At 36.3% G+C, this 12122-nt stretch overlaps 1 protein-coding gene across 1 annotated transcript in view; it reads right to left on the reverse strand.

Moving 5' to 3' along the window:
- Positions 1–11832, reverse strand: part of LOC139129461 (transient receptor potential cation channel subfamily M member 2-like) — a 202596-nt gene extending 190764 nt beyond the window's left edge. The window contains exon 1 of the mRNA XM_070695093.1: positions 11628–11832. Within this exon, the coding sequence (XP_070551194.1) occupies positions 11628–11744 (117 nt within the window). The 5' untranslated portion in view covers positions 11745–11832. The remainder of the gene's footprint in view (positions 1–11627) is intronic.
- Positions 11833–12122: the final 290 nt, after the last annotated feature.

A 12122-nucleotide genomic window follows, 5' to 3' on the forward strand; every position in this document is an offset into this window, starting at 1 on the left:
GCGTCTCGGTACCACTTACTTGCGTTAAGAGATGCACTGAAAACATAGAAAAAAAAGCAAAGTGAATTTTAAAGCCCCAATAGCTGTAACTCTTGAAATTTTTTAACCTGAAAAAGGCTTTGTTTTTTCTCTGGTTTCTTTACATCTACAGATTAAAGGATATAGCCTTTTTCTACAGAAAAATTGGACAAGTAGATTTAAATTTTAATCGTTATTTTGATTTCCGCCATTATTAAAAAAGGTTAATATTACAAAGAAAACAGAACATATGGTGTCCCAGTGGAAAACTATCAGCATTATGCATTATATTGGACTACTCTGTTGTTTCTGTGTAGATTCCAGTGCATATATGCACTGCATACTGTGTTTTTGCTTTATTTGCATGAGGGCGCTATTTTATGTTTGGGCAAACATTTATTATTTATCTTGCTCAAAATTGCACTTGTAGTCCCAGGAACTTATATTATATTGGAAGTAAAATCACAAAAAAGAATGCAAAAAAGATACAGCTATCAGGCCTTTAATTTGGTGTTTTACGTGAACAACATTACCAGTTTTCTATTACGATGTCCACTGATTTCCAGCAACAGTTGAACATAATAACACAATCGTCCATTGTCCCCCTTGAGAATATGCTTGATGTCGTCTTTCAATCTTTCAACACCGTCACTGAAAAACAGGAAGGCGAAAAAGTTTGTTTCTGCATTAATAATCTTAGAGAAATGTTGATCATTGACGGATTTTTGGACTTTTGGTATTAACTTATGATTAAATAATTCTCCAGAAATTAGAATACATGATATCTCATGAATTGTTTTCAAAAGCGTAAAATAACAGTTAAAATAGTATTTACAAATAGTTCGACTATAGATTCTTTGTTATTTTCAATTCGAAGATAAGAACTAAGAGTTCTTACAAGGTTAGTGTAGCCGACATCGTTACAAAATCTGAAATCTGACACGATATCACTTATAAGCCACCATATTGTACGGGTGAATGTGGCTTGCTGTATGGAAATCTTACTGAAGTCAATTGTGTCCCTTAGACGTAAAGCCTTGACAATAATATCAGCAGCTCTACCACTTCCACCAACTATAACTACAGGTATGCTATCAACTGTGTGACCTTCTGCGTCTGCACTGTTTTGACCAAGGGCTTGGTGTACCGTTTCTATTGTCCCATAGCCACCTGCCACAACCACCAACACAACCGGTATGATAGCGTCCTCCCGACAGCTGTTTTCAGCATCTGCAACACAAAGACTGACCTAGCGAGCTACACACGAACATTATATACTTAATGCTTTTGAGTATATAAACAGTAACTTATTTCAAAGCTGGGAAACAACTACTACAAACTACAACCTCCAGCAGACTAGAGATGGGTTTAACTATTCAGGACAAGTATGGGAGAATTTATTGCATTAAAGAAAAGTGAAAACCTTTTCATTTGCCATAATGATTGTAGCCCTAGATGGAGTTAGACAATGACACACTTTATAAAAATCCAGTTTGATAAAGATCGAAGAAATGAACTAACGAATGCATTGATATTTTCTTGTAAGAATACAACTTAAAGTCTAAGATACAACTGTACCCTACGGTTGCATCAACATCCCAGCGTCGCAGAACTATATTTCTCGTACAATTGAAAAAGCCGTGAGCATTTTCTTAAAGCAGTTGGTATTTTACAATTTCTTCCCAACTTAACTGAAAATACAATCATCATAATCGCAGTCATTAAGGATAAGAATCTGTTCTCACCAGCTTTACTGATAATGTTTGTAATTCAAGCCACTTACCAACATTATCAAGTTCCTTACCGCCATGTATTTGTATGTATCGTTCGAACTTAGCCCGCAAAGTAATATCTGGTGAACAAGACTCTGTAGATCCGTCAACTAAGATGAAGTGTGTGTGGTTACAATCTAGTGCTGGCATAAATCCATAGCCATCTCTCCTGAGGTCACATTTACGGTACTTTGCATGCCAACGGCCTTCGAACAGCTGTTTATCATCATGAGAAAAACGAATGTATCTGGTTAATATGTTCAGTGGTACTTGCTCCCTCTGAAATTCTTGTTAACAGAGCATGGAATAATGGTGCATAGACAATAGAGAATTTCTTGTATTTGCGATACACATCCTGCTTCATAAAAGCGAGCCTGAGCATGTGGCAACTGTATACAATTACTGATCTCCTAAATCAAATAGGAATTACATGAAATGGGTGTGCTACGAAAGGCCGAAGTTTGCCAACATAAATGTTGTAAAACTCAAACACTATAAATTGAACTATTTGCTTTCGTGACATCCGACGCGACACTTTTAATTGGTTTAATAAAACGTTCGTGATCTTTAGTCAAGAAAATAAGTTTAATTTCTACTTTTCTTTAAGTTATGTTGAACTCCGGAGTACTAGCGTTCCAGTTAGCCTTACAAATACAATACATAACGTATAATCTGCAATGTTGTCGTTAAAAACTGTATTAGAGTCCGGACAAAAATATACGGAAAATAAAATCGAGCATTGCACTTATGCGGAACCCGAAAAGTTGAACAGTAGACACACTTCCGTAATTTTAACAAACAGACAAGTATGTACCTTTAAGTAATTTGTACGTCCCTGTAAAGCTCGAACTTAGTTTGAATTTAGAGATTTTACGTACTGACAAGTTAGCCAAAGCTTCTTTATTGTTTGTGGTATTCCAGTCAGCGATGCCCAAAGCGACTACTTTCTTCCCCTTTTCTTTTGTCGATTGTCTCTCTTCCATTATCGCTTTGCCTAGCTTTTGCATCACCCGGCCGCAGATCCGCCAGTTATGATCCATGCATCTAATAAATAAAGTTATGCCTGCATTGATAGCAATAATCATAACTACGTTAAAAATATGGTTCTATTCTAAATTTCTGCGACAATTCCCGCTAAAGGGGGTGCATAGGGGTGTCCTACTGTACAAAGTATCCTACATAACTTACGGACATTTCAAATTTTCACACAGGATGCATACACTCTTTGCTGTGAATGAGAAATAAAGTTGTGCTACTTTAGGAATAATTTTAACACCAAAAGAATTTCTCACGGTATTCTTCGGCCATTGAGTGATATAAAGCTATGTTTAGATATACAGAAACATCGTATTTGACTTTCGTAAGGGATACCATTTCACCACTGATCATTTTTATGACCAGCACGAAGTAGCATCATTAAAGAAATAACGAAAGCAGCTAACCTGTTTTAATAGCCGTTTTTACTAATCCTTTGTTGAAGAGCATTTTTAATTTGTCTTCATTCCACCCGACGAAATGTTGTGCGCTACCAGTGAGAGAAATAATCATTTTCGGTTTGGGAACTTTCCACTCTTTAATCATAAGCTTCCAAAGGATTTCAACGCTCGTGTCATCGGCCACGCGGATGTACTGTTATAAAACAAGACGTATAATCAATCTTGTATGATTACCTCTCTAAGAAATGACTGGTTGAAATCACGAGTTGATTCAACTTTGTGTTTATTCGGTTCATAGAATACTTTTGATGATGTCATGTGCGCTTGAAAATATCCATAAACAGCGAATTGTAAATCAGGTTTACAATACTTTTCACATTTCTTAATTGTCGCCTGGTATTATACGACAATACATGATCAATACACCGATATTGTTGTAATTGTTAATGTTGTGTACTTCCATGACTTAAAAAGAAGGCATTGAAGAAAAAAAAAACAGTGAGATACATTAAATTATTGGACTTTTAAGTTCTTTTAGGTTCGTAAAAGATGATAATTTTTAGAAGAAAGTAAAAGCGCCGGGAAAGAGAGATGATTCCATTGACGATATAAATTTACTTCTTTCGAAGTCCTCGCCAATCAAACCGGTGGGATACTTGAAAAGCCAATGCACAAAATCATGTTCATCTGTTCATGATTTATGATGCCTCTCTTTTCCAATAGGTTCTGACGTCATGATGTCACGTAGAGTATTATCACTTTCGTCTAAATCTTAACTTTTAACACGTAGAATTCCTCATCTGTTATTGGTGAAAAATACTTTGACGTTTATATAATAGGGTAAACATTTGTCATTCACCCCACTTACACAGCAAGATCAACTTACCGGTCCTCTCTTGTTTTTAAACTCGTCAAACCCCTCAAATTTGATCTCTCCGAACGAATTCGCGTCTTCTTTGCCGTCGGCTGTTCTTTGTTTGATTTTATGAGCTCTGATAAATCTTGAAATTCTCTTAATCAACAACAAAAAAAATAAAAAAAAAAGACGGGTATAAATATTAAAACTTTGGTTTAAGTGCTAAAATTTCGTGAACAACGACGATAGACTTTTACATTGACCTTTACATTAGCACTAGGTTGAAGGTATGTGTGTTTCGCTTTAATCTTCCAATATTAATACATTTGTGATGACAAGATCATATTTTTAGCGAATTTTAGGTAAAAAAGGCGAGATGATTTAATATATTATACAGTCTATTTATAATATGAAGACAGCAGGATTTAAAATTCTGAAAAATTTTGCAACCATGAAGAAAGAATAAAAATACTTTATCTCCGACCTGTAATATTTGACCCGTCAACATGCCCTTTTACTTGTTTGTCCTATAGATGTCCGACGAGTCAATGGTTTTTATTGACTTTAGTTCGACCTATTCCCTTGATCCAGTAAACAATCAAGGAATCTCTAATGCGGTTTGCCTGTTATTTTGGTTCAACGATGTGATATCATACGTTTTTCTTATGATTTTTTCCAAAAAAATAGTTGCGAATGTGTTTATCGGTGAATGGGACAGCGTATATCAACGGCTTCGAAAATTCCGAGGTGAGAATTTGAACCTAGAACATGTACATAGTGATCCACATAGCATCGTACCTATAGTGCATCAGCTACGTGATAGTAGTTCCATCGCTACTGGAAAGACGAGACTGTTAATGAGCCTTTAATTACAGTGTTTGCTTTCCAAATCACCTACCCAACCATTTTACAGGGAGATCAAGATGACTACAACAGCCAATGTGCTCAACTATGGGTTTCGCGTTGTAAATGGTTAGATCCAGTTGTCGACTATGGATTTTTTCCTGTGTACCAAGGTTTTAAGTGGTCCACAAAGTGATTTATATTCCCCATCCCTGTTTCTACTCTACCCCTGAGATCATTCCCGCACAAAGGCACAAGCTCATCGGAGAGTAAAGAGCGTTCCGATGGTTTTCAACATCAAACACGACAATGAGTGTTCAAATGCTTTTCATGAACACTCTTGAATATCTTGACTACAATTTTTCTACTGAGCTCCAGCCAAACAAACGTTTACGGATGGCAACATATCCAGATGAATTTTTAGAAAAGACATATGATGGACGAAGTCAGCTGCCGGCTTGTGCTAAACACTGGCACCGTGCAAGTAAATCAATGACAGACATACCGAGCTTGAAACCAAAACACAAACTAGTATTGGTTTCCGTCGATGTTAATTTTATGATCGTTACTTTGGATAAACTACGTAACGTAAATCCTCGGCCCGCTCGTCGTTCACAACCGTATCGGTCTACACATCGAACACACACGTAGGGACCTGATTTCTGATGTTCGAATTTCTTCTCGCTGATTAAATAACACACTCTACATGCCACCAAAGAAATGCAAAATTCACGAATAAAAACTTATCAAAAGGGTTAGACACTACGCAATTTGCGATATTGCTATTATTATTTGAAAGATCCGAACATGACCTGTCCCATAATGATGGGTACGCGAACAGCAGGATCCAGTCAGCCGACATTTTTGCGCTAAACAAATTTGCAGTAAAATATCTCTGGTGCGCAGAAAAAAACGACTGTCGTTACCACTCTCAAAAAATAAGAAATATAACTGCAAACACGTTAAATCGCTTTCTATTTATTTAAGTTGATTTTCGATGTTACATTTGCACAAACCATCGACCCCCTTTACATACCGTTGACATTCATTCAATGGCCGTTAGTGTGTATATGCAATAATTCCGACACACTTAACTTATTTCCAACCCGGTCCTCCTGCGTTTGGATGCATGAACTTGTAAATATAAGACAGTTTAATTCATTGCACAGAAATGCATTGTTTTAAAAAGTTATCTCTGTGTAACGTCGTTGGACGATATTTTTTTATCAAGTTCGCATCGATCAAGTCAAAATGAGCGACCTGCATGCGATGACGTTTACACATATAATAAGACCCGCATCGGATTTCTGATAACATTTCACTTTAGTAAATGTACACGCCTAAATAGTAGAATTTGTATCACAGAAATGCATTATTCACGTTCAAAGACGTTTTTATTGTGTCAGATACTGCATCTCCGGGCGATGTTGATGTTAAGTTCAGCGCGATCTACATTCACGGAACGTGAAATGTTTACTTTCGCACAGTGCTGGAGATGTTTAGTGATCCACTATGATCTTTACTATCGGAAATTCCACGGTAAAGTCTTCCATGTGTAGGCAAATTCATATAAAATTTTTCTTTTTAAATTCTGAAAACACAAAGTTAAGCAAACCATTTTTTTCTCTATTGCCTTTTTAAATGAATTGGAAAATGGAAAATTACATTTGATTGAAAGAGACGAGAGCAACATGTATAAAGTACTTGTATATAGTACTTACTTCCAAGTATGGCATTTAGTAGCACCTGCAGTGTATGACTTTTAAGGCCATTTAATTTAATAGTTACTTTTAAGTTATGAGTAATATATTTAAATATATTTTTACCAGCTATAATTAAGCAATTATTTGCAAAATGCTTGAAAGCATTGGAAGGAAAACCATCATCATTGGTACAAATCAATAGATTGTGGCTAAATTATTGGCAAGTGCTATGTATCAATCGCACAGTATCAGATTTACGATCCAAAATAATTCTGTAGAATACGACATTATCTATGTTAACACTATTGTAGTACAGGTCGAGTCACAAACAATAATATTCGCATAGAAAACTTTACTTGTATGATCAGATACTCCGGCAAAACTACATGTACTATCATTTTTCATCCCGGGTCGGGACGCGATCTGAAAACATTGTTGCAAGGCAGCAGAGAAATGTATATTATAGCCAATTTATTATAGACCATTTGCCCGACATCAGGAGAACAAATCATCTCCTGCGTCGAGAATACAAAGTCCATTGTTTGGACTTTGTTTTAATTACTTGTCTCTCGTACATAGTTTTCAGTCCGACTTTTGGGTGTACCGGCAAATGACAATCATATGTTATTGTCTATGTGATACGGAAATGTGTAAAAAAATTAGAACGGTTATATAATCGAACGGTACATCAATGTTACATGGTTTTGTCGATTTTTATACAAAATTAAGCAAATACAGTATTTCCTTCGCGATTCAGTCGGTTTAAATCCAAAAGTTGTCAGTTAAAAGTAGTTCCGGTTTACATTCAGTCAAATTTTGACTTTACGGCCCTACATAAAGGAATTGCCTCGGCTACTATCTGGCGCACACAGGCGAATTTGTCGATCTGTGTTGCAGGGCTATCATACAGCTATGGCTTCGTCATAGCCGGGCACTCTTCACTCATACCGGCTGCAGGGCTATTAGCTGACAATCGTGCATCAGTTGAAACGGTGACAGATAATTGCTCCATTAAATACTAGTAGTTACCTCCGAGGTTACATTTTTCGGTCACACGAACGTTAGTTAATGGAGGTAAAAGAGTTCTCTTGTATCTCCATACTTAATCGCTCGGTACGATTATGGAACCAGTAGCGGCTGGTACAATGTACATCCATGCTATGCGGCAAGTGTTGTAGAATATCTTAGTCATTACATGCTAAATGTGCTTCGAATGTCATTACAAACGGCTTTGCTAGTCGAGCATAGTTTCTCTGTTTGGTGAACGTTAGTGTTGTGTAAACGTCAAACTAGTCTTCTTTTATTCGGAATCGTAACTGTCTTACAATTTGAAAGATTAATCTGTATTCGCTGCCCACATGTGAGGGTTGTCAACCTGATGTAATTGCAATTCTTCAGATTTCCAATCGATATAAGTGTGTGCGCAAACTCATGAATTTTAATAGACGTGGTGGTATTGCCGATTTGCCTTGAATCAGCCATATCCAAGATGTCTAAATCTGCGAGGAGAAAAGTTGTCAAGGTTATACGTTTAAGTAAAACGTGTAACCAAACGTGCCTAGTGACGTCCACTGTTAACAGAAATTCCATACTCGGTGTGCTTTATCACAGGAAAATGATTTGAAAAAAAAACTTCGTCTCAAATCTGCCCTATTAAAAGAGAAAACGATTCCAAATATCCACGTAAAGTTTACTTTTATATTTCTGATAAGAAAATTGAGTAGTTTATGTAGAAAACGGCGACTATTTTTGTGTTCTACAGCTTGCTATATAGCTTTAGGGACTGTGTAAAATATATATAGTAGGGCCATTTTTTCAGAAGGGGTCATAATTTTTCCTGAAATAATTATCAGAAAGATAGGTCTGGCCAATATAGCGCTTCAACCGAAACTCTGTCAAATCGTAATACAAGGGAGTTTATTCTGAAAACTATCAACAATATTTCGACACAAAACAAGCGACATCTGTACATTTACATATGTTTGACCATTGGTGTAAATTTATTTGCTTGAAGTGGCAGGTGAAAGTGTATGTGTAAGAATTGGCGATTTCATTTGGAAATGTCGATTGACTTTAAATGGCAGTCTAAACGAAAACTATGAGTAATGATTTTCTATAAACTAGCAATATATGTGCATTTATTTATGCACATATATTGCTAGTTTTATTTTTGCATTTAGTGATGTTTCACAATCAATACACATATAATTAACAGAAAGGTTTCTGTACAGTATGTGTACAAGAATTCGCGATTTTGGAATTTCACCAATCATGTTGATTCGCTATACATTGCAGTCTACGTAGGACGTCTTGAAAATTGACCTGACAGGCTGAAGTAAGTTCCATGATAAACAAAAATAGTGCTCTCTTGACGATTACAAGCCAAACTATAAACCAAAGTAAACATTACAACTGTTGTTCTTATTATAGCTTATTGTACTCCAAGTAGTTGGAAGGATTATATATTGTGAAATGGTTTATTTTGACAACGAATTTCTTGAAACTTTGCAACAAAAGCGAGTATTTGTAAGCTTACAAAGTATTTGCTGAACGTTCAAAGGTAAAATGGGAAATTATATGTCAATTAAAGTATAACGAATACGGACGAGAGAGTCACTGATTTTTTTCCGCATGATAATTAGGAACGGTCACTTGTCATCTTGCAAACACTTTTGAAGCATCAATAATTTATGCGCGGTGTCATTTTGAAAAACACCGCCCTCCCTGTCATCTATGTATATTCCCTTACGAATCTATGCAAATTGCGTCAAGATCTCAGTGCTGCGCCTAGGCTTCGACAGATCCGAATTTTTGACACGGCGATGGCGCTCCCACTTGAATAACAAAGACCTTAGCCGTTCTCTACACAAAATTCGATTTTTTCCATGGCAAATGAAATTTTATACAAGCGACCTAGCGGCCGATATAGCTCCGCTGTGTTTATGGAGAGAATAACTATTTTTTACACATGTTGATGAAGAAGATGGAAATCTTTGATAGCTCAATGCAGTGGCCAGAAAAAAGTGGCTAAAATAAGAAGCAAAAATACACAATTGAAGATTTCATCATACTTTGAACATATCACATCGGATCATCCCTAAGAACATGTCAACCAAAGCTATCTGATGAGTAGTTTTTTGAGAATAAAATTTTCTGACCAAAAATGGCAACAATTGCCCCCAAAAATAAAAATTGCAGATTTCATCGTAATTTCAAAAGATCAAATTTAGTTCATCTATAGAAACCTGTATACCAAATTTCAAAGGTGTTAGACCAGTACTTTTTGAGATACACATTTTTGACCAAAAATGGGAAAAATTGCCCCAAAAATTTAAAATTGCAGATTTCATCATAATTTCAACAAATATCATTAAGGTGATCTGTAGAAACCTGTATACCAAATTGCAAAGCTATCAGATGAGTAGTTTTGGAAATACACATTTTTTGACCAAAAATGGCAAAAATTGCCCCAAAAATACAAAATCGCAGATTTAATCATAATTTCAATAAATATCATGTAGTTTATCTGTAGGAACCTGTATACCAAATTTCAAAGCTATCAGATGAATAGTTTTGGAAATACACATTTTTTGACCAAAAATGGCAAAAATTGCCACAAAAATACAAAATTTCAGATTTCATCAGAAATTCAATATATATTACTCAGTTTATCTATAGAAACATGTATACCAAATTTCAAAACTATTAGACCAGTACTTTTTGAGAAATACATTTTTTGACCAAAAATGGCAAAAATTGCCTTAAAAATGCAAATTTGCATATTTCTGCACAAATTGAACAAATCTGAAATAGATCATCCCTAGGGACATATGTACCAAATATCAAAGCTATCTGACTGGTAGTTTTGAAGAAGAAGATTTTTAAAGATTTTTTTACCAAAAATGACAAAAATTGCCTTAAAAATACAAATATGCAAATTTCACCATGATTTGAACAAATCTGACTGGAGTCACCGTAAGTATACTGCATATTAAATTTCAAAACATCGGACAAGCGGTTTCAGAGAAGAAGATTTTTTTACCAAAAACACCAAAAAATGCCCCCAAAATACAAATTTCACCACGATTTGAACAAACTTAAGGGAGGTCACCCCAAGTGAACTGCATATAAAATTTCAAAGCAATTGGACTTGCGGTTTCAGAGGAGAAGGCAATTGTTGACGGACGACGACGACGGACGACGACGGAAAATCAACCTATTTGATAAGCTCCGCGTCGCTGACAGCGGAGCTAAAAACCCTGACGTGAATCTTGAGTATTTCCAAAACATATTCTTATTGAGTGTAGCATGTATGAGCAGTGGAATTCCAATTTAAAAGCCTTGGCATTGCCTTCCTGTAGCAATACCCTGGTGTGACCACTTGCCACTATTTTAGTGTTCAACTATGGGTGTCGCAGGTTTCGCTGGGTAAGCGATAAGATAGGCTGTCAACTGCGTGATTTCCAATTCTTCACAAGTTATTTTTAGGTTCACGAAGTGGTTTCAAAACCAAAACCTATTTCAAATTCCCAACCAGCATTTTCCTACCCCGTTTAAGTGATCGTCCATGCAAAGAATCATTTGTGAATAGGTGTACTTATAATTTACCAAAATTTTAAACAACTGTGTTTCTAGAATGTATCTAAATGTAACGGTGTTTGACCAATTCAGCAACAAAAAGAAGGAAGGTGCACAGAAACAAAGTAAGAAATGGATGTGGTCAAGATTCCTCCTCATCATATGAACGACAGCAGAAAGAAAAAGTAAATGGCAGAAGAAGGCATGTGTATTCAAAGCTGATAGGCGAAAAACATGTAAATGAGTAAGATTTTCCGGGCGCTGTGATTCTATGGTACAGTATTTATAATTATGTGTGATGCAAAATGCAAAATGTCTTGAATGTTCTGAAATCTGACGATTCCGACATCATGAATAAAAATGGAAAGTACCTCCCATCAGATATGAATTATGGTATTATGCCCACACTATATGTGCTTACCTGTTGGTCTTTTGTTTGACGGGATTCCGCAGTTGCCTCGTTCTCTAATAATGGATTCAGCTGTATTTCTTCCTCGAGTATTTCTTCCCCATTAGGTTTCCCATTACTGTTCGCCATGACTGTTTCTGACAATTCCACGCGGTAATATCCCGGGTCTCTCTCCTGTGTGCTTGCGAATTTTACTTGTAATTTCGATATCGCCCATACGACTCTGAAACGAATAGTGTGTAAATTGCTAAATGGTGTCGCTTTGGGTCATGGGCTCCCTTTACACTCTGAATATATTTCTCACAGTCCCACCTGTTGTTGCGTCAAAAAGGGAAGTAAGTAAGGGAGCCTTCAGTAATTACAAAGGGGTGGGCAGGGAGAATTTCGCGCACACCTGTACCGTAAAATGTGACCCTCCCCCTTTCCTCCTGTCTAAAATATGACCCTCCCCCTTGTTCGACATTCTAAAACTTGACCCCCTCCCCAACCACTGCGATATTCTCCCCA

The sequence above is a fragment of the Ptychodera flava genome, chromosome 3 (assembly GCF_041260155.1).
Source record: "Ptychodera flava strain L36383 chromosome 3, AS_Pfla_20210202, whole genome shotgun sequence".
NCBI lineage: Eukaryota > Metazoa > Hemichordata > Enteropneusta > Ptychoderidae > Ptychodera > Ptychodera flava.